This window comes from Hyaena hyaena, unplaced genomic scaffold, assembly GCF_003009895.1.
Source record: "Hyaena hyaena isolate Hyena2069 unplaced genomic scaffold, ASM300989v1 scaffold_148, whole genome shotgun sequence".
Lineage (NCBI taxonomy): Eukaryota > Metazoa > Chordata > Mammalia > Carnivora > Hyaenidae > Hyaena > Hyaena hyaena.
Genome location: NW_024080780.1, coordinates 2212758 through 2235346, shown reverse-complemented (window position 1 = coordinate 2235346; position 22589 = coordinate 2212758). Strand labels below are relative to the sequence as shown.

The 22589-nt window shown below is 47.9% G+C and overlaps 1 protein-coding gene and 1 long non-coding RNA gene across 3 annotated transcripts in view; one reads left to right on the top strand and one right to left on the bottom strand.

Annotated features, from left to right (window-relative positions):
- MYO10 (myosin X) overlaps positions 1 to 14448 on the top strand; it is a 232790-nt gene extending 218342 nt beyond the window's left edge. The window contains exons 33-41 of one of the 2 annotated variants that reach the window (XM_039238829.1): positions 1060 to 1217; positions 3472 to 3595; positions 4026 to 4323; positions 5081 to 5288; positions 6104 to 6240; positions 7761 to 7881; positions 8250 to 8702; positions 10976 to 11167; positions 12948 to 14448. In XM_039238829.1, the coding sequence (XP_039094760.1) occupies positions 1060 to 1217; positions 3472 to 3595; positions 4026 to 4323; positions 5081 to 5288; positions 6104 to 6240; positions 7761 to 7881; positions 8250 to 8702; positions 10976 to 11167; positions 12948 to 13049 (1793 nt within the window). In that variant the 3' untranslated portion in view covers positions 13050 to 14448. The remainder of the gene's footprint in view (positions 1 to 1059; positions 1218 to 3471; positions 3596 to 4025; positions 4324 to 5080; positions 5289 to 6103; positions 6241 to 7760; positions 7882 to 8249; positions 8703 to 10975; positions 11168 to 12947) is intronic. The other variant, XM_039238831.1, reaches the window with a different exon arrangement.
- On the bottom strand, positions 11163 to 21504 carry LOC120236191. The gene is made up of 4 exons (XR_005529592.1): positions 21464 to 21504; positions 17178 to 17369; positions 15812 to 16681; positions 11163 to 11391 (listed from the first exon to the last, which is right to left on the bottom strand). It is a non-coding gene; the product is annotated as an uncharacterized LOC120236191 (long non-coding RNA).
- Between the last annotated feature and the right edge of the window lie 1085 nt (positions 21505 to 22589).

Here is a 22589-nt window from a genome sequence, read left to right as displayed (position 1 = left end):
TTCCGTGTTGATTTCTTTCTGAGGCCATCTGTGGTTAGCTGTGTGCACACTTAGTACTTAAACCATGGTATTACCAGAGGTCTTGCTTAGTTGATTTGCAGAAATGTTCTTTTTTTAAAGTTTTTTATGTTTATTTTTGAGAGAGAGCATGAGTTGGGGAGGTGCAGAGAGAGAGGGAGACACAGAATCCGAAGCAGGTTCCAGGCTCTGAACTGTCAGCACAGAGTCTGATGCGGGGCTCGAACTCACAAACCATGAGATCATGACCTGAGCCGAAGTTGGATGTTTAACCAGCTGAGCCCCCCAGGCGCCCTGCAGAAATGTTCTTCTGAGGGCAATCACATATAAACCGCAATTCTCCCGTACGGAGCTTTATTTTTCTATGTCGCGTTTCCATCTTCATGCCATGATAGCCCTGACGCAGCCTAAGAGAGATCAATCCTGACTGTCCGTGAGCTTCCCCTAGTAGAATAGAGAGCAGTCGTGTTAGCGTAGCTTGTTTTTTTCCTTGTCCCTATTATGAAGAGACTTTTATGTTGTTTGAATTTTGTTGCTCGTTGTGATTTTGTGTTTTTTAAAATACCATTCCTCTGTTCCCTATTAACAGCTTGTTTCTGGACACATAGAATGTTTGTTTAGCAAAAGTGTTTCTCGGTGGGGGGGGGGGGGGGGGGGGGGAAGCCTAAGGAAAGGAAAAGAAACAGGAGGGGAGAAGGAACATCAGAAAGGGAGGGAGATGTTTTCTCTCTTGTCCAGAACCTGGGAAGTAGCTTCTGGTTTGTGCCCTGTGTTTCTTCCAGAGCAGATGTTACCCTTCATTTACTTGATCCTGGGTTTCTAATTTCCTCTCTCAGCTGTCTGCTCCTCGTGTGGATAGGTGGGTGCCTTGCACAGGACAGGGCACATGTAGGAACTGAGGGACGATTTGTTGAATTAACTAATTTAAGAGGCTCCAGGGGAGAGGACACAGACTCTTAACGGGGCTGAGTTTCTCTGGGACTCTGGGGCCAGACCCTCCCCGCGGCGGCTGACGCCGATGGTGTGTGCGCTCCGCCACAGGCTATTGGAATGTCACCGTGTATGGACGCAAGCACTGCTACCGGCTCTACACGAAGCTGCTCAACGAGGCCACCCGGTGGTCCAGTGCCATTCAAAATGTGACGGACGCCAAGGCCCCGATCGACACTCCCACCCAGCAGCTGATTCAAGACATCAAGGTAAGGATTCAGGACAGGGTGGTCACCGATTCTCCCCCTCGGAACATCAAGACATTGGTCAAGCTCCATTTTTTATTGTGTAATCAGAACTGACTTATGGTTAGTTTTCTGTTGGAATGTCACTGCTTCTAGAAGTGTAAACTCGAGAGCTGAGCTGAAAGCTTTTACTAAAAATACTTTGCCTCTAGAGAGGTGTCATGTTGCTGCCAAGGCATATGTAGGGTTGTGTTGTGTAGACGAGAAATGATGGTCTGTGGTTTGGGGGGTAGGACTCCCATCACGGGGACGTGGAGGTGACCTGCTTGCTGTGCCACCAGTTCCCCTTCAGCCCTGGGTTGGGGACCTTCGAGGAGTAACACGATAATCCTACTTTAACTATACAGTTCGTAGACCACACAAGTGGATTCACAAACAGCTTGGATTGGTCTAGAAAACTTGGAACATTTATTAGGCACCTCCAAAGTCAACAGGAAGCATCCCAGTCTCGGGACCAACACTGACTTTGTTATTTTGTGTGTGCGTGTGCGTGTGTGTGTGTATGCATGCGTGTGTGTGTGTGTGTGTGTGTGTGTGTGTATATGTATGTATGTATGTGTGTGTGTGTGTGAGCAGGGTAAGGGAAGAACAGGAGAGAGAGAATCTTAAGCAGGCTCTATGCCCAGCTCAGAGCCTGCCTGACTCAGGGCTCGATCTCACCACCATGAGATCATGACCTGAGCCGAAACCAAGAGTCAGATGCTTAACCAGCTGAGCCACCCAGGAGCCCCTGACCTTGTTCAATTTTCATTTCCTTTTTATAATGATAAAATTGCTCAGTTAAGTATACATTGAATGAATAATGAAATGGCAGCCACGCAGAAAGGTCACTCCACTCATTTTTCAGGAATGGAAACAGACATAGAATATTCTGATTGTGTTGTTCATGCAGCTGGTCAGTCCCCGGTGCAGAACCAGGTCAAGGGGATTCTTTTACTGGTGTTCCTCCAAGTTGTCCATCCGGGTAGGTTACAGTACAAAGGAACGAGCTGGAGAAGTGGCAGAAAAGATGCGAGAATGGTAGCAAGACTGGTGTTTACTCATCCACACCCGAGAAGATTCGCTATTCGCTAAGAGACCCAGGAGGCAAGCTCGGCCTTTGCAGAGGTGGGACAGGGTCTAAAGTCAGTAGTGTGTCACTTCCCACCAAGTTGGAGTCTGCCTCTCAGTTCCAAAGCACTGTGTTTTCTGGGTATTTGGAGCTGAGTTCGACCAAGCCAACTATTCTCCAAGTCTCTGTAAAGCTTTCCATGGAACCCAGGCTGCTAAATACCAGTTCCTTCATTTTTCACATTTAAAAAAATGTTTTTAAAGCTTTCTTTTGAGAAAGGAGTGAAGAAACACATCAGATGAACTTTGTTTTCAAAGCTATGACGTCTCTATTCTTATATTCTCTAATTTGACATCTGTCATTAAAAGAGTCATAGAATTTTCCAAATAGGAAACAATGCATTTTTTTTTTTTTTAAAAAAATAGGTTTTAAAAAATGAGGTTGTCCTAATTAAGTCCATACAAAATTTTTGCAACAGGGTATTTATTTTTCTGGCTCTCAATTGGGTGTTAACTAAAAAGGTTTCATAGTGGAAATTACCACACTAGAATGATTCACTACTGCCCCTCCAACTCTTCTGTTTATTTGACATTCTCAACAGAACTTTGCCTTTTTAGAATCCCAAATTAACATTTTAGGAGCATAAGTGCGTGATGAATTGCTAGGAGGAGGTCTCTTAAATTTCAAGAGAGAGACGGCAGACATATTGAAGAACAGTCTCACTGATAACATATTAATGTGTAACTTTTTGGTATAGAAAGAAATACAAGAGATCATTTAAAGAACAAAAACAATGTAGTTTTATAAGAATGATGGATAAGAATATATGCTTTGGCTACATGATTGGTGGCTAAATAGCAAAAGAACTTTAATTTTCTGAAGCATATGTAATCTCCAGTGGAAAAAAATTTTTTTTTATAATGTGGGAAAATATATACACCTGTGAGAAAACGTGTGTTTGTGATTTGCAGACGCAGATTGCGTCTTGAAATTCATGCTTGAAATTTCCAGTGCTAGGTCCTCACCACTGTCCCGAGGCCCACGGATGCTTTGGACTCTGGGACGTGCTCACGTGTGGGAGAGCACAGATGCTATCGTTCTTTCACGCACGTGAGTGTTGTGTCAGCAGGCAGGCTGGCCAGCCTCACCGGGTCCTCCGTCTTCCAGGAGAACTGCCTCAACTCGGATGTGGTGGAGCAGATCTACAAGCGGAACCCCATTCTCCGTCACACACACCACCCCCTGCACTCCCCGCTCCTGCCCCTGCCCTACGGGGACATCAGCCTCAACTGTGAGTCTCCCACAGCCCTGCCGTGCTCCCCAGTAGCTAACTCTGCCGCCCTGTCCAGTTAGCATCTGTCGTCTGTGCGGAGAAGAGGACAATTTTCAAGGGAGTCGAAATGCCAGCCCTGCCTGTGAACTCAGGGTTGCCTTAATCTACTAGAGAACCGGATCCTAGGAGTCTCATGTCACAAATAGGCAATCTGTTTGGCAACAGACCCACTTCTGGGCGGGTGTTTTGTAGAGTAAAAGAGTTGAATTGTGTACCAAAAGGGCATAACTTGCCCACCTCCGTGTTCGCCTGATTCAGACGTTCAGGGAACATGGCGAGCCCTTCGTGGTGAAGCCAGTGTCTGTCCCTGTCCCTTCCCCTCATGCGATGCTCAGATCGTACCTTGGCCAAAGCGTCCGTGTGACTTGTGTGTGTGTCCTCCTCCCAGTGCTCAAAGACAAAGGCTACACAACCCTTCAGGACGAAGCCATCAAGATCTTCAATTCCCTCCAGCAGCTGGAGTCCATGTCCGACCCCATTCCCATCATCCAGGGCATCCTGCAGACCGGCCATGACCTCCGCCCTCTGCGCGACGAGCTGTACTGCCAGCTCATCAAACAGACCAACAAGGTGCCCCATCCGGGCAGCGTGGGCAACCTGTGCAGCTGGCAGATCCTGACGTGCCTGAGCTGCACCTTCCTGCCGAGCCGGGGCATCCTCAAGTACTTGCGGTTCCACCTGAGGAGGTAGGGGTGCGCGCCGGGGTGCGACGGGTCAGAGCTTGCGTGAGGAGGGCGGGAAGCAGAGGGCACCTGGCGTGCTCGGGGACCGATGGGTCACACGCTGCGTCCCTTGAGCAGGCTGACACGGCGTAGGCTTCCTCCCCTCCAGGCCAGGCCACGCAAGGCTGTCTTGGGGACCCGGTCACTTTCACTGTAGTGTCCTCGTGTGGATAAGGCTGAATACATTAAAAATTTTTTTAATGTTTGTTTATTTTTGAGAGAGAGCATGAACAGGGGAGGTGTGGGGAGAGAGGGGGACAGAGCCGAACCAGGCTCCACATTGACAGCAGAGTGCCTGATGTGGGGCTCGAAATCACGAACCGTGGGATCACACCCCAGGCCAAAGTCAGATGCTCAACCACCCAGGCGCTTCAGACATCAGATACATTTAATTACCGCTGCCTGTATAAATGGAGGGGGGAAGGCTTGGATATTTTTGTCCAGATCAAACAGAAGCATTCTGATGCAGACTCTGATACAAACTGTGGAAAAATGATTTTCACACAACCGTATGAGACATGAGGCAAGCTGGCAGCAAAAGCTTTGGGATTTGTTTTTGTTTCTTTTTGCTTTGAATCAAAACCTGCACAGGACAAATGAGGCCCCGACCGGGCCGTGGCCGGCATTTGCTCGGTGCACCCCCGGGGGCCCACTCGTGGCGCTGGCGTGCGGCGTGCCAGCCACCGTCTAGCAAATTAACAGCAAAGTGCTTGTCTCCTAGGATACGGGAACAGTTTCCAGGAACCGAGATGGAAAAATACTCCCTCTTTATCTATGACTCTCTCAAGAAAACCAAAAGCAGGGAGTTCGTGCCTTCCCGGGATGAAATAGAAGCGCTGGTCCACAGGCAGGAGATGACGTCCACAGTGTACTGCCACGGCGGGGGCTCCTGCAAGATCACCATCAACTCCCACACCACGGCCGGGGAGGTGAGGCAGAGGCCCCCCCGCGGGCCCGGTTCCGTTCCTCGCTGCCGACTTGCAGAAGTCAGGAGGGTTGAGCAGTTAGGGCGGCCACCGTGCCGTTGTGCTTGTGTAGTGCAGCTCGGTACACGGGGTGTAACCTCCAACCAAGCCCACGTACAATGAGGTAAAAATAGGCATCAACGATGAGTAGAAATACAAACATAAGCTGGCGCCAAAATTTCTGAGCCGTAATCCTGCTGATGTGCGAAGCAGTTGAGTGTAGAGGGGAGAGGGCATGCCTGACTCACGTGTGCCCGTCCTGACGTGGATTCATTGTAGCATCTCTGCAATAAGTTGTCTGTTTGCCAAACAGAAATCTACCATGATGGGTCAGATGAGAGCGTATTTTTTTTTTTTTTTTTAAATTTAGTATTATAAAACCAATTGGCTAAAAGGAGTAGGGTAGTAAAACCCAGAAAAGCTTCTGGTGTGGAAAGAAGAAACACGAGAGGAAACCCTTGTTTCCTGGCAGTTGATGGATGAAAAGGCTTCCGTTCTCATGCACTTTTCCTACAAGTCTGGGTCTGCAAGGAATCTGCCCGCCATCTGTCTCTAGCAGTGGGCAAAATACCCTGTGTTCCTTTATTACAAGGACAAGAGAAATCCGATTTCTAGAGAATAATGGAAAAACAGTACCTTTGAAATTCTGAGTGACTGCACAGGACAGTTGTAGGGGGCTGCTTGGACCGTCGCTTGCCGGGAGCTCCCTCGGGGTTCGGGTGAAGGCACATTCTAGAACCACGTGCCGGAAGCTGAAGCCCTCGGAACATGTCTTGCAGGTGGTGGAGAAGCTGATCAGGGGCCTGGCCATGGAGGACAGCAGGAACATGTTTGCCCTGTTCGAGTACAATGGAATCGTGGAGAAAGCCATCGAAAGCCGGACCATCGTAGCTGATGTGTTAGCAAAGTTTGAGAAGTGAGTTCCTTCTCCCCGAAGTGCTAGCCGAGTGGAATCAAAGAAATGAAGGGCATGAGTTGAGGATTTGTGTTGAGGATTTGAATTTCTATTCCATTTTCAGCGTCAGTGTGCCTTGGAGTTCTTTTTCTTGTGCCGAAACATGTTCAATTTTCCACATCTCTCTGCTGCCTGTTTTCCTTTTTGTAAATGTTTAGAGGGAGAGAATCCCAAGCAGGCTCTGCGCTCTCAGCACAGAGCTTGACATGGGGCTCAGTCCCACAAACTGGGAAATCACGACCTAAGCCAAAATTAAGAATCAGACGTTTAACTGACCGAGCCACCTGGCACCCCTGTTTTTCTTGATTTCTAGATAAAGCCACTGTCTGAAATAAGATTGTCCCTTTACCCCATTGTCTTAGGTCCCTGCTGTACTCATTATCTTGGAATCTCTTGATTCTAAGCTTTTCACTTGTCATTAGCTTTGAAACTGGGCTAACAGACACAAGCAAACTCATAAACTGTTCAAAATGGATTTTATCTATTAGACGTACAGTATTTCGTCTATGATTTCCCTATCCACTAAGTAGTACAAAAGAGAATCCTGTTCAGTTTTTTTTTAATGTTTATTTTTGAGAGAGACAGAGTGCGAGCAGAAGAGGGGCAGAGAGAGAGACACACACACACACACAGAATCTGAAGCAGACTCTGTGCTATCAGCATGACAACCTGACATGGGGCTCGATCCCATGAACCCTGAGATCATGACCTGAGCCAAAATCAAGTCAGACGCTAACTGACTAAACTACCCAGGCACACCAGATATTCCTGTTCAACTTAAACACGATATTCATGTCGATTTTCATAAATATTGTAGTCTATTTGAGGATTAGTAAAAGGAATGAAGATATATGTATACATACATATATATAGTACATACATATATATAATACATATATATATATAGCCTTTGTTTCTTTTCTTTCTACGGATTCTGCATAATAAGGTTTAGTCGGTGCTGATTTGATTGGGGGACTCAGAAAATACTTGTTAGCACAGTTTAACTAAAGTCTGTTGTCTTTTTTTTTTTTAATGTTTTATTTATTTCTGAGAGAGAGAGAGAGAGAGAGAGAGAGAGAGCATGAGCAGGGGAGGCTCAGAGAGAGAGGGAGACACAGAATCCAAAACAGGCCCCAGGCTCTGAGCTGGCTGTCAGCCCAGAGCCCGACATGGGCCTCAAACCCATGAACTGCGAGATCGTGACCTGAGCCGGAGTCTAATGCTTAACCACCTGAGCCACCCGGGCGCCCCCGTCTGTTTGTTGTCTTGAAGTGAGACCAAAATGAAAGCATGATGTTTCACCTCTGGCTAAATAACATGAGGGACTCTGGAAATCAGCCTAGCTCTTGTTCTGTTTTCTCTGCCTCCACCCGCATTCCCACCCACAGTGTTACCTGAGCACGGACAGAATGTCTGTGTCCTTGGGATGCGCCGTCTGAAGTCCGCTCCTTCTGCTTTCTGAACGTCTCTTGTGTCCGCAGGCTGGCTGCCACGGCAGAGGTGGGGGACCAGCCCTGGAAATTCTACTTCAAACTCTACTGCTTCCTGGACACAGACAACGTGCCGGAAGACAGTGTGGAATTCGCGTTTATGTTTGAACAGGTAGAAGGGACTTCCAGAAACGGATTCCTCCGCTGGGGAACAGGGATAAACCTGTTCATTCTGCCACTAGGTTAGCGGGTGGGTGTAACGATGCGTTTCCCAGCATGCACGGAGGCAGCTGCTCCTTGACGTCACTCTAGAATGAAACTACTACATGTTGTATTTGAACTCCTGCGCCTGTTTTAGTTGGGTGGGGGGCGTGGAGACATTCAGGGATTAAAAACGGGTTCAATGCTGTCTGTGCTAGGGAGAAATTTAAAGCAGCGAAAGGGGGTGAGGGTACAGTTTTCAGGGGAGGCGACACAGGAGGGAAATCCTGATGGATTTAGGGTCATGCACCCCTGACGCTACCTCCTGCCTCCTTTCAGGCGCATGAAGCCGTCATCCGCGGCCACTACCCGGCCCCCGAAGAGAACCTCCAGGTTCTCGCGGCCCTGCGGCTGCAGTACCTGCAGGGGGATTACTCGCTGCACGCCTCCGTGCCGCCCCTCGAGGACGTGTACTCCCTGCAGAGGCTGAAGGCCCGCATCAGCCAGTCGACCAAAAGCTTCACCCCGTGTGAGCGGCTGGAGAAGAGGCGGACGAGCTTCCTGGAGGGGACGCTGAGGCGGAGCTTCCGGACGGGGTCTGTCGTACGGCAGAAGGTCGAGGAAGAGCAGATGCTGGACATGTGGATCAAGGAGGAAGTCTCCTCGGCTCGGGCCAGCATCATTGACAAATGGAAGAAGTTGCAGGGAATGGGCCAGGAACAGGCCATGGCCAAGTACATGGCCTTGATCAAGGAGTGGCCAGGCTATGGGTCGACGCTCTTTGACGTGGAGGTGAGGACTGTTGCTTCTCGGATTGACCGGCCTAAGAGCGCACTTCAGTGTGGCCTTGGCCTGTTACTTAGGCTGGATGGAGCCTTTGGTCTCTTACCCCCTGTGTTAGAGGTCCCCCCACCGTGCTTTACCATTAACACACCTTCCTGTCCACCAAAAGATTTGGTAGTAAGTGCTTTCAGAGTATTAGAAGTGAATGGAAAATTAAGATGTCACCTGTTCTTAATTAACTTTTTTTTTAAAGTTTATTTTGAAAGAAAGAAAGAACACTTGGGGGGGGGGCCAGAGAGGGAGAGCAAACCCCAAGCTGTCTCTCTGCTGCCAGCACAGAGCCCAGTGCCGGGCTCAGTCTCCACAAACCATGAGGTCATGACCTGAGTCTAAATCGAGAGTCAGATGCTTAACCAACTGAGCCACCCAGGAGTCCCTCTCTTCTTTATTATGGAAGCTCTAGATAGATTGGTAATAAAAATCTGTATTTAAAATTAAAAACAATTTTTTTAGAATTATGTACATACAACTAGAAATTTTGGATACAGTCGACCCTTGAACAACATTGGGGTTGGGGCGTTGACCCCCAGGCAGTTGAAAATACACATAATTTTTGATTCCCTAAAAGCATAACTGCTAATATCCTGCATCAGAAACCTTACCAGTAACATAAACAGTCGATTAAGACATATTATGCATGTTATGTGTATTATGTACTGTATTCTTACAGTAAAGAGAGAAAAAATGTTATTGAGCAAATCATAAGAGGGTACATTTATAGTCCTATACTGTTAAAACAAAATCCGTATATCAGCGGACCCTCGCAGTTCAAACCTGTGTTGTTAAAATTAAGGTCAACTATACTTGGATTTTACATTTGTTTTTTCCCCCATCACTGTCTGTTTCAGTGGAAGAATTTATGTCACATTTGGAATTTTGCTATTAGCATTAATCCGTACTGATTCGTACCTTTTTTTTTTTTTTTTTTTAAAGAAGACCATTTATTAAAAGAAAATCTTAACCAATGGTTTAGATCCAGGCTTGGCAGTCTTTGGGCCAAATCCTCTCTGCCTTCTTTTATAATGTTTTATTGGAACAGTAATATTCCATCCTTTCTCTTCTCTGGCTGCTTTCACACTAAAATGGTGGCATTGAGCAGTAGCTATGACAGAGACTACGTGGCCCACAAAACCCAAATTATTTACTCCCTGTCCCTTAACAGGTAACTTCACCAGCCCCTGGTGTATATAAGCTTTCATTTTTCTTTCAGCATGTTTGGTATCTGAAGACTTTAAATGCGGCTTTATCAAGATCTACTTATTATCTCTTCCTAGATCCCTTTCATGGTTTTTCACTAGATTCTATCTTTGGCTTAGTTGTTAGGGTTGTTTTTAGGTATAAATCAGATGCTTTGTATAGCACCTCCTTTTCTTGGTGTCACTAATGTATATTACTGCCATTTGTTTTTTCGTTTTTTAATTTTTTATATTTTTTAGAGAGAGAGAGCCTAGTGTGAGTGGGGAGGGGCAGACAGAGGAAGACACAGAATCTGAAGCAGGCTCCAGGCTCTGAGCTGTCAGCACAGAGCCTGACATGGGCTCGAACTCACGAACTCACGAACCATGAGATCATCACCTGAGCCAAAGTCAGATACTTAACTGACTGAGCCACCTAGGTGCCCCCTATCCCTCCCATTTGCACTGGGTCCCCTCAGCCCCATGTTCTCATCCCTATGTCAGGGCTCTTGTTTTCCAACACCAGTCCATGCAGGGAAGCCTGTTACCAAACAAGGGATATTCCTGTTACCGCTCTGCACACAGGAGGTCACTGCTGCCCCCTGTCAAGAATCCTGTTTTTCAAGAGGAGCCAAACCTGCTAGGCATAGAATGATTTGGAGAATTTTTCCCCTGATCCCAGATTTTGTATTTGAAGAATAATTATCTGGAAAAGGATCGGAGGAAGAGCTAGAGATAGGAGACTGGCTCAGGCTGGGTTTGCCGGGGAGCTCCAGCCCCCTCCGAGAGCTAATCCAGTTAGGAGGAGAGTGATGGTGCCGATAGGTGGAGTCAAAGCACAATATTCGCATTCACTGATTAAGTTTTCCCGATGTACAGGATGGGTTGACGTCAGAAATCAACCAAGACAGCGGAGGAGATGCCGCATCTCCTCATTCAATTCCCTTGGGCACAAACACGCCTTGGATGCGGCTAGTGTCCTGCATAGGGCACTTGGCTCCGCCTCTCGGGTTCCTAATTGCTTTGTGATCTGACTCGTGCCCGCAGTGCAAGGAAGGCGGCTTCCCCCAGGACCTCTGGTTGGGTGTCAGCGCGGATGCCGTCTCTGTGTACAAGCGTGGGGAGGGAAGGCCGTTAGAGGTCTTCCAGTACGAGCACATCCTCTCTTTCGGGGCGCCGCTGGCAAACACCTACAAGATCGTGGTTGACGAGAGGGAGCTGCTCTTTGAAACCAGTGAGGTAAGAGGCGAACCGAGGAAATCGTGTGTGGTCTTGACAAAACAGAACAGTGACACCCCATCTCCTGGGGCGTTTGAGTACTTTTGTTTTGCTGTAAAACCTACGAAAATACAGCATGGCGGTCCCTCCCCAGCTGCAGGGTCCTCGAGGGCCAAAACGCAGTCTCAGGTTTCTTCTGTGTTTGCTGCAGAGAAGTTTGGTTTCGTTTTGTCAGCGGGTCTTACCTGTAGAGGAAAGGGGAAGGGAGGGATATAGATGTCCGAAACCTACATAGTTTGGCACTAGAGCCTTATGCCAATCAGCGGATGATTACGGCAGAGATTCCCAGCTGGCGGGAGCAAGGGGCACGACCACCCTGGGCGTAGCTAATTCTAGTTCAGAGTCACTGAAAAAAGCCTTTAAATGTGTATGTCATCTGCTCTAAAGCTTAAAACGTAATCATCATGATAAATCCAGAAGCCTAGTAAGGGCTCTGCTTAGGGAACTGCTAGCGAGCAAAGCAGAAAACAGACCTGAATGGCCGGCTTCCGGTTCGGCTGCTGGTGTGAAGTAACGGAGTGGAGGCCAGGGGGCGCCCTCCGAGCTGGGGGCTGCGGCCACACCAGGGCTGTGGTGCAAGAGGCGGAGGAGGCTGACGGGAGGCGAGCCATGCGCCGGAGGAGAGGGTCCCAGGCACCTGGCTGCCAGCTTTGGTGGACTCCAGGGGACAAGCGGGAGCCGCTGTGGAGGTCTCTCCGATGGCGCTGATGGAGTGACTGTGATCTAACCAACTGGCTTGGGTGGGGCTGGGAGGGACTAAAAGGGAGGAGAGACCTGGAAGGAGGTGGAGATGCCTGCAGAGGGATGGGGGCCAGCAGAGAAGGGACAGGCGCCAGGGGTGGCGGTGACTGCGTCATGGGAAAGAGCTAATACGCAGTCGCAGCCGGCACCCATGGCTTGTCCGCGGGCCTTCGAGCCTCTTTCTGTTCTGCAGCCACATCGTGAGGAGCTGACCACAGTGCACTGTTTACAAGCTGTGATTGTGGGCTCTGTCATTTACCAGCATTAAAAAAAATTTTTGTTTAATGTTTTATTTATTTGAAAGAGAAAGAGAGAGACAGCATGAGCAGGGGAGGGTCAGAGAGAGAGGGACACACAGAATCTGAAACAGGCTGCAGGCTCTGAGCTGGCAGCACAGAGCCCGACGCGGGGCTCGAACCCCCGAACTGTGAGATCATGACCTGAGCTTAAGTTGGACACTTAACTGACTGAGCCACCCAGGCGCCCTAACCAGCATTTTTTTTTTTTTTAATGTTTGAGAGAGATCGTGAACAGGGGAGGGGCAGAGAGAGGAGGAGGAGACTCCCAAGCAGGCTCCACACTGACAGAGCCTCATGTGGGACTCGAACTCCTGAACCATGAGATCATGACCTGAGTCGAAACCGAGTCCGACACTTAACCAACCGAGCCACCCAGGGGCCCCTCATTTACCATCATTGTAAGTGGGGACAGTGATCCCAGCCCAGACAATACCCACAGACTTTAGTGTCCTCGGGTGGGTTTTTCTCTAATGTATAAAATGTGACAACTGGATACCAGGCCACATTGTCATTTTTGTGCGAAAGCGCCACCATGTGGTGTGCACTGTTTTCACAGAAGCCGCCATTCCCCTTCCCACCGCTCAGGGGCAGGTGAAAAGTAGCTGAGCTCTCGGCCTCCTACAGAACTGGAGGCCGGCGGGGGAGGGGGGCACCACCCCAGCCGAGACTGACTGTGTGTGTGTTCTGCTTCCCCTGGGCAGGTGGTGGACGTGGCCAAGCTCATGAAAGCCTACATCAGCATGATCGTGAAGAAACGCTACAGCGCATCGCGTTCCGTGAGCAGCCAGGGGAGCTCCAGGTGAAGGCGGGAGGGACTCAGCGCGTCTTCAGCACCCCGACGGGCCGCCCCCTGGCCTCGGCCTGCGAGGGCAGAGCTGCCTCCGCTTCCCGGAAGCCCCTCGTCTGAGGGAGGCGTCTCCCAGGGCCCTCATGCCCTGTCGACTTCCACAACCCTGTTATTAGGCTGTCAGCCTTAACAGTCCACCCAGTTTCAAAAGCTTTACTACTCCTAGATGACACCTGCCTTAAAACAGAGAGGAAAAAAGCCCCCACGCTGCCACCAAAGCAGCCAGAAGTGCCTTAACGTGTGGAACCAACGCTCATTGACCTTAACTGTGCTACTGAAGGGAGACGCCCCCCCCCCCCCCGCCCCTGTTTGGGAGGAGACTTACAGAAATTGGTGGGGGGTGTTCGTAATTCTGCACTAACCGCCCAGCCTGATTTCCCTACTCGGAGGGAAGGTGAGGGGGTCGGGAGGGGGGACAGAGGGAGCACAAGGGGAAAGGAAATTTTAGTTGGAGTGCTGCTGGCAGCCTTCCTCATGGACGTATATTAACTTTTTTTTTTTAATTTCATCTTTCAAGTCTGTGTGCTTGCCTGTGTGTGCATTGTGTTCCTAAACCCATCACTTTAATCACTGTCTCACTAGCATTAAAAGCAAAGGGAAGAAGGATGTGCAATGGTGTAAACAGTCTGTCTGTATATTTTAATAGTTCAGAGTTCTAGCCTTCGGTCGTTACTTGATAAGGTGGTTTTATTAACACACCAGAATCCTGGAACATCAGAATCCTGGATTTTCCGGTCTTTGCTGTCTTTCAAAAACCGCATTTTTGACTCCATTCTGTTTTACATGTAGCACAAGTCTGCGCTCTGTGTCTGCTGTATTATGAACAGATATGCAGCCTATACGAATAATTGTATTTATAAACCACTCTGCAGCAGCTGGCCCCAGGGCTGTTTCTAGAACTATATGAAGTCATTTTTGGAGTCTTTAGTACCTAAAAAGATTTAAGTTAAAATTAAAGTTTCTTTGAAGGTTGGTCTAGATCACTCCGGGTCGATCGCCGAATAACCACGACGGGCATGACAGGAAGATGCTGTTGTCCCCAAAGGGTGTAATGCATGAGCGACTCTTCAAAGGACCCTGACAGTATAAATGCTGAGGCTTTAATATAATACATCTTATCCCAAGTTTATAATGAGACTCTGACCTGGTGCCTGTAAATAAATCAGTGTTTCTGACCAGAAGAAAAATAATCTGGTCTTGGACTTTTATTTTTATATAGAAAAGTTGTAAAGACTTAGGCCAACTAAGTCTACCCACAAAGAAAAAAAAAAAGCCTTATTCCCTCCAGGACAGCCATGCGAAATCATTGTCTGTTGGCTCAAAGAAAGTCTGACAATAAAAGATATTAGCTCTCATGCATTGTGTTTTCTTTATCAGGGTGACTTGAAATACATTATGGGGTTTCCGTTTGCTTTTTTTCCTTTTTTCTTGAGTCCAGGTTAGTTAACATATAGTGTAATAATGGTTTCACTAGTAGAATTCGGTGCTTTGTGATTTACATAGATCACCCAGTGCTCATCCCAGTAAGGGCCCTCCTTAATGCCCTTAAAATCATCACTGATTTTACCCCATCCCCCGACCCACCTCCCCTCCAGCAACCCTCAGTTTGTTCTCTGTATTTCAGAGTCTTATGGTTTGCCTCCCTGTTTTTAATCTTTTGGTTCTTAAATTCCACAAGTGAAATCATGTATTTTTCTGACTTATTTCGCTTAGCATAATATACTCTAGTTCCATCCATGTTGTTGCAAATAGCAAGATTTCTTTTTAATATTCCATGGTGTGTGTGAGTGTATACACACACACAATATACATACACACTACTTCTTTATCCATTTGCCAGTCGTTGGACATTTAGACTCTTTCCATAATTAGTGCTGCTGTAAACATTGGGATGCATATGCCCCTTTGAATCAGCATTTTTGTATCCTGTGGATAAATACCTAGTAATGTAATTGCTGGGTCATAGGACAGCTCTAGTTTCAATTTTTTGAGAAACCTGAGTGGCTGTACCAGTTTGTGTTTCCACCAACAGTGCAAAAGGGTTCCCCTCTCTGCATCCTTGCCAATATCTGTTGTTTCCTGAATTTTTAATTTTAGCCATTCTGACAGGTGGGAGGTGGTTTCTCATTACGGTTTTGATTTGTATTTCCTTGATGACGAGTAATGTTGAGCATCTCTTGAAAAGTGTCTGTTCACATCTTTTGCCCATTTCTCACTGGATTACTTGTTTTATGGGTGTTGAGTTTGAGAAGTTCTTTATAGATTTTGGACACTAACCCTTTATCCGATATATCATTGCCAAATATCTTCTCCCATTCTGTCAGTTGCCTTTTAGTTTTGTTGACTGATTGTTAGTTTGGTTTTCATGCTTTTGGCCTCAGCTAAGTTGCATGCCTCAGAACTTAATCACCAGGTCTTAAAGTGGACTTGGAGACCTCTTAACTGCTCTTTTAGACACGCAGCAGGACTCCCAAGAAGGCAGAGAAGGTAAAGGTTCAGTGAAATCCAGAAGTCTAAGGCCTTGAAATGTGTGTTTATGTCAGACAGTCTCGTAGCCCCAGAATGAGCCTGATCATAAAATCCTGATCCTACGGCCTACTTCCAGCTTTGCTCACTGTGGAGATTTCAGAGGTAGGCTCTTTGGCCACTGATCTACCCTAAGAACCACCTCTCACCATGGGATCTCACTTGGTCCCCCCGGGAGTCTCTTCCTCTTACCTGTGAATCTCACCTCTGCTTGTGTCCAGAGTGGCTTCGCTCTCCTCAGGGACTGGGAAGTCCCCTGAAGGCAGCTGATGCTGAGTGCCTGTCGCCTCGAGATGAGAAGAAAGACCAGCTACACTCCATGCATGTTGTTTTCATTTCCGGCCTACAGGGAAATCGGCAGAGGGCCTCTGCCCTGCTTACCACTCAGGATTCGCTCTGACTTCCCGTACCACAGAAGGCCGCCTCTCTTTCCCGGTTGTATAGGAAGGACGTGGGCAAAGGAAGGCCTCAACTTGGGTACTACAGCAGCGCCAAGCCAGAACGCAGGTCTCTTCACATAGGCCTTTACATGTCAGCAGCTTCATTTCATTTAATGTCTTATTAGAAGCAGTGCAGATATAGAAGAAGTTGCATTAGCACGTACAAGGAGATCCAGACACCCATCACCCAGTTTCCCCAACAGTAACATTTTGCAGAACCATAGAAAGGTATCACAATGGTGCATTATAATCAGGATTTCCCTTCCCCGTTTTATATAAGGACTAACCCCCCAGTTAAGATGTGGCTGCTTTAAGCATTTCATATCCACTATTTTAGACAAGCTGTCTGCCGTCCTTCCCTCCCCGGACTTCCTCGTCAGCACACCCTGGCTCAGTATCCCCTCTCCTCTCTACGTGAGCAGTCGGCCCGTGGATGAAAGCCCCTCCAGGTGAGCGGCACTGGCCTCCCTTCACATGTCCCAAGAAACCCAGCATCATGCCTGCCCAAGCAGGTAGGAGAGGTGACCGCGATGGCCAGGGAAGTCTCTGGGTGCAGGAGCGCTGGGTCTGAAGCTGGCCTTGCGGTGTGGCAGAGCGAACACCTTTGTCCTGGCGGATGGCCCTGGATGCAGCACAAGGGCAGGGGTGGAGGTGGAGACGGGGTGGGGCAGGTGTTAAGGCCAAGGTCAGGAGCCATGTTCTAACTCCCTTATCCTGGCCCCAGACAGCGTCTTCCCTGGCCTCTGCTCTACCGTCTCGGGTGCAGAATGGGTATTGCTAAGTAATCCCCTCTCCCCACCCCGCTCATATATGCTGTTGACAGACCAGACTTCTGGAGGGATCTTTCTGAAATACCCAAATACATCCGTCTCCTACTAAAACCTCTCTTTCCCCAAAATACAAATCTCGACTCCAGGGCTTTGTTCTCTGCCTCGCCTGCCTCTAACCTGGTCTCATGCCACTCTTCCCTACTCAGCACAGATCTTGCTCATGATTTCATTTCGTCCCCATTTTATCAGCCCGCCCAATTTAAGAGTATCCTGCCTGGCAGTGAGCAAGGTGACATGTTTCCCTGGTGACACTTTGTGCTCAGGAGGAAAGCTGTGATTCCCAGGTACCTGGAGCTTAGGCAGGGGTGTGCTGGCAAACCTCTTATCAACCAGCTCTCCACAAGGAAGTAGTCTCGCCTCATAGTGTTGGCTGGTTTTCACGGCCTCTGTGTTCCCACCATGGGTCATTTCAGGCTCCAAGGTGACATCACTGAATGTGGAGCTGGATGGGACGCGTGCTTGGCTCCCGAAAGCGTGTTCCTACACACCACAGGAAGGACATGTCAATCACCAATTTTTCGATTAAAAAAAAAATGTGTATCTTCATAAGAAAACCCCTAAAGCAAGTAAAAAGATACCTAGGAAGCTTTAAGCCCTTTGTGGAGGGGCAGGGGGAGTTTCTGTGGGAAAATGAAAGAGGTTTTCAAGTGTACAATTTGTTCCTATATTTAGTTTTCCCAGAGCCTCCTTTTCCCTTTCAAGTAAGAACAGGATTACAGTTGATTGGCAGCTTGAGACATAAACAGGGTCTCCTACCCTTCGGCGTCCAGACATTTGCTGGTGGGAACTAGTTGCCGAGAGTTCTCCTCAATCCCTCCAGACACGTCAGAAAGGAAAATGAGGGATTCTGGTAAACTCTGATCTCTTGGGGAAACTAAGTTTACTCCGTGACTTGACACAGGAGATTTAATAGGCCTCCTGATTAGAAATAAGATAACCTCAAGGATCAACATCAACCACAACATAATTCAGTCGACTTTAATTTACTAAATATTTACTAAATTAAATTCTTACTTGGATTGAGAAAAACCACAGTATCTCAGTGGGGTTTGCAAAGGAAATGGAAGAATTGTCTTAAGTTGCTTGGAGCCTAGTTGGGGGTAGAAGATGTGAATGTATGAAACAAGTTGATTGTAACAGCCGTAGTTATCGGGCCATCTGCTAACATGTTGAAGGGGTCCAGGAAGCGAGAGAGCGAGGGTGAGCATTTTCAAAGACAGTGGAGCCAAAGAAAATGCAGATTTATGATTTGTAGTGTGGCACAGGCCAGTGGAACATAATGACCGAGGAAAATCCAGAAGACAAAAATGAGCAGAATAAGGATGTAAGTAATTCCTCCTTTTCCTCTCATTGTGTCTTTCCCATGACCATCTCTCTCTGAAGTAATCAATGACATTAGTTTACCATTTGCTCAGATCATTCTCGGTTTCAGGCTTCATGTGCCAGCACCCTCCTCCCATCGTGACCTCCTGGTGACCACAGCGGAGGTGCCAGCCAACCCGTTTTTACACTGAGGACACTGCAATTTAGAGAGCAAGTTCTTTAACTTGCTCTAACAGCTTTGCTGTGCGACAGATCATTCCAGAATTCAGTGGCTAAACCAACACTCCTTTATTTAGGTCGTGATTAGGCCATCAGTTTGCGCTGGGCTCAGCTGGGCAGTCTCCCTGCTGGTCTCATTCATGACTTAGTTCAATTGCATCCAGCTCAACTCTGTTGATCTTGCCTTGGCTTTTTCCTATGTCTGGGACCTCAGGTGAGAAGGCTCAGCTCTGCCCCATGTGACCTCTCGTTCTCCAGTTAGCTGGCCTTGGCTGACCTTGGTAAGGTCTCATGAAAGCAAGTAGGTACAGGCAAGGCCTCTCAAGGCTTACATTCAAAACTGGCACACTGTTACGTCTGCCATATTCTACTGGCCAAAGCCAGACCCAATGCCAGCCAGAGCCAAGAGGTGGGGAAGCAGACTCCATATCCTGATGGAAGTTGCCGCAAAGTCGCTCAAGAGGCTGAAGAACTGCGGCCGCTTTTATGATCTAACCACACTTGGCTGAAAAATGACAAAACTACAGGGGACAGAGAATTCATATCCAAGTTTGTCTGAAAGCTTGCTTGTATCACAAAGCTATCCGAAAATCCAAATACTTTCTCTTTACATGGCCGCCCCCGTCATTTACCACCAGCTTCATCTGATTACACACTTCTCGTGTAAACAGACACCTGTGACCCCCCTGAGTCCTTTCTCCAAGTGTCCTTCCACTCAGATTCTTCTCTTGCCTGAAATGACCTTCCTCCCTGCTCATAATATCTTCATCTTTGACAGCCTGGCTTTGACTTTAATCTCTCTGCAAAGCTGCCTATGGTGGGGACTGCTTACCATCCACTGGGAATCTGCCCTTTGACAATCTGTCCTTTTTCTTCTTTGACCTTTTATAATAGAGTTCCCCTAAGTTGTAGCTTGTGGTCAATGCTAAGCTACAGAATCCATCCCCCAGCCTCCCTTGCAACTTAGCGTGTTTGGTAGCTTTAAAAAACACTGAACTTCTTGGGGCGCCTGGGTGGCTTAGTCGGTTAAGCGTCCGACTTTCGCTTAGGTCATGATCTCGCAGTTCGTGGGTTCGAGCCCCGCGTCGGGCTCTGTGCTGACTGCCAGCTCAGAGCCTGGAGCCTATTTCAGAGTCTGTGACTCCCTCTCTCTCTGACCCTCCCCTGCTCACACTGTCTCTCTCTCTCTCTCCTAGAAATAAAAATATTTAAAAAAAAAAAAACACAAAAAACAAACACTGAACTTCTTGGAGTGCCTGGTGGCTCAGTTGGATGAGTGTCAAACTCTTGGTTTCAGCTCAGGTCATGATCTCCAGATTTGTGGGCTCGAGCCCCATGCTGGGCGCTGCCCTGACAGCGTGGAGCCTGTTTGGGATTCTCTCCTCTCTCTCTACCCACCCTCTACTCAAAGTAAATAACCCCAAGAAACCAAAAAAATAATAATAAACATTGCAACTTCTTGGGGCACCTTTGTGGTTCAGTTGGTTGAGCATCCAACTCTTGGTTTTGGGTTAGGTCAGGATCACATGGCTTATGACATCTATAGCTCCATGTCAGGCAGCCTGCTTGGGATGCTCTCTCTCCCTCTCTCTGCCCCTCCCCCACTCACGCTTTTTCTCTCTCAAAATAAACATTGAAAAAATAAAAAAAGTTGCAGCTTCCTGATAACCCCTCCCATAAAAAAGGTGAACTCTAATCCCCGTGAATATGGGCCAGCCATAGTGACTCCACTTCCAATAGAATGTGGTAGAAGGGATACCGCATAGCTTGGAAGGCCAGGACATACAAAAGGACACATCTTTACCTGCTGTTTCTCTTGGGACATACACCTTAGGAGGATTAAGTTGACATGAACAAAATCTGACCAACCCAAAGCTGCTGCGCTAAAAAGCCTATGTAAGGAGGCCACATAGAGACAGACAGGCTCCACAGAGACTGTCCTCCAACTGGTTTGTCTTCTCAACCTCAACATGTGGGTGCACCTTCCGATATTCCAGCCACTAGCCCTACGCAAAATACACTCCCTCCCTCTCCAGACCCATCAAGGTCTTACTTACTAAGGTATCCGGGTTCAGGCCCGAGGCCCAAGATCTCGTTCTGTCAATCAAGTTCCAGGGTGAACGAGGCTCGTTGGGTGTGGATTCCCAAGTGCCGCTTGTGTAACACAGACGGGAAGATCCTGTGCCACAGAGATAAGTTTTCCGTCCCCCCTGCAGTCGAGGGACAGCCCTGAGCTACCTGCCATGGCGACTGTCATTCCCACAGGGGAAACTGGGAGGCACGGGAGGCACGGGTCTGTGTCACCCATGGAAAACAAGAAGGATGACTCAGGATATAGCCGAGAACCCATGGAGAATGATTCCCAGTCAGTGGAGCTGAGTCCCCGTCATGGGACTGGCATCACGGGCCCGGCTGGACTTCAGAAATGTGTGGATGGAAAATGGAAATAATTTGGGCCAGAGGACCAACTGTGGTGGCTTTAAACATAGCCACAAATTCTTTGGCAACCCTCATGGAAAGGTGGGGTCTAATTCTCCTCTCCTGACCGACTAGGACAGGAAGGCTACCACGGAAGTCATATGGGGGTGGGGGGGTGGGGCACGTGCTTTAGGAGCCGGAAGGGTCCCCGCTGTGCCACCCCCAGCCGTTCACACCTTCCCAACAGCAACCACCAGACATGCAAATGTTGGGCCTGCAGCCGACTCCAGCCCCCCAGCCTGCAAGGTGACTCAGCTGACGCAACGGGGACAGATAATGTGCTGCCCCCCTCCCCCACCCCCTTTGAGGAAGTTCTAGCCACGCCAGTAAGCCAAAAAGAGGAATAAACGTAGGAGGAATGGGTGAGATTTAAAACTGTCACTATTTGCAGCTAATGTGATGAAGCACCTGGTTTAACAACTGATCACGTTGGATTTTCTATTAGAATTAATGTGTAGCAAGATCACTAGATAAAGGGTCAAAAATCTTTTAAAAACCAACTGCATTTTTATACAGCAGCAGTGACCAATTATAACTTAAAAAAAAAAAAATACCTTTTATGGGGCTCCTGGGTGGCTCAGTCGGTTGAGCATCTGACTTCGGCTTAGGTCATGATCTTGTGGTTCGTGGGTTCGAGCCCTGCATCGGGCTCTGTGCTGACAGCTCGGAGTCTGGAGCCTGCTTCTGATTCTGTGTCTCCTTCTCTCTGCCGCAACTCTTCTCATGCTCTGTCTCTCTGTCTCTCAAAAATAAATAAATGTTAAAAAAAAAACTTTTTTGAAAAAAAGGAATACTAGGGGCGCCTGGGTGGCTTAGTCGGTTGAGCATCCGACTTTCGCTTGGGTCATGATCTCGCGGTTCGTGGGTTCGAGCCCCGCGTCGGGCTCTGTGCTGACTGCCAATCTCAGAGCCTGGAGCCTGTTTCAGAGTCTGTGACTCCCTCTCTCTCTCTGACCCTCCCCTGCTCACACTGTCTCTCTCTCTCTCTCTCCTAGAAATAAATAAAAACATTTTTTAAAAAATTTAAAAAAAGAAAAAAAGGAATACTTGTTAAAAATAAATAAAATATACCTTTTACAATGCTATGAAACACATTTACTATCTAAGAGAAAATCTAAAGAAATATGGTGTCCTATGATTACAAAGCCCACATCTCCTTTAGGCTATGCTCGGAGTTCAGATGTAAATTGATCCCCTCCCAAAAGCATTTGAAATGCGGTGAAACAAAGTCCTGTGCTACAAATAACAGCTAATCATAAAAACAAAAACACGTTGGAGACAGAAGGAAATGGGTTCATAACCCAAGTTCTGTCTTATACAGGTGAGGGAGCTAAAGACTCAGAACTTCTAGTTTCATGGTCCTTCCTCTTATATGAGGCTGAATTGAAAACGCAGCAGGAAGAAATCTAACTTTTAAAATAAAACACATCCCTTCACGTCAAAGAGAGAGTCCCATTTACTGGGAGCAGAGAGCTCCTGCCTGAAATGTTTATTTTGTATTTTAAACCATCTGGCCTTTTGTTGCTCGGTAGAATCATGGATTTTTTAAAAGTAAAGTTCTGCTGCTGTTCAACCAGGCCACGGTACCTAGAATCTTCCATGTGAGAAACATCGGCTGCAAACTGGCTGAAGGCAAGACTGTGTCCCCATGTGATGTCCCGTGGCCATTCAGCCCACTTC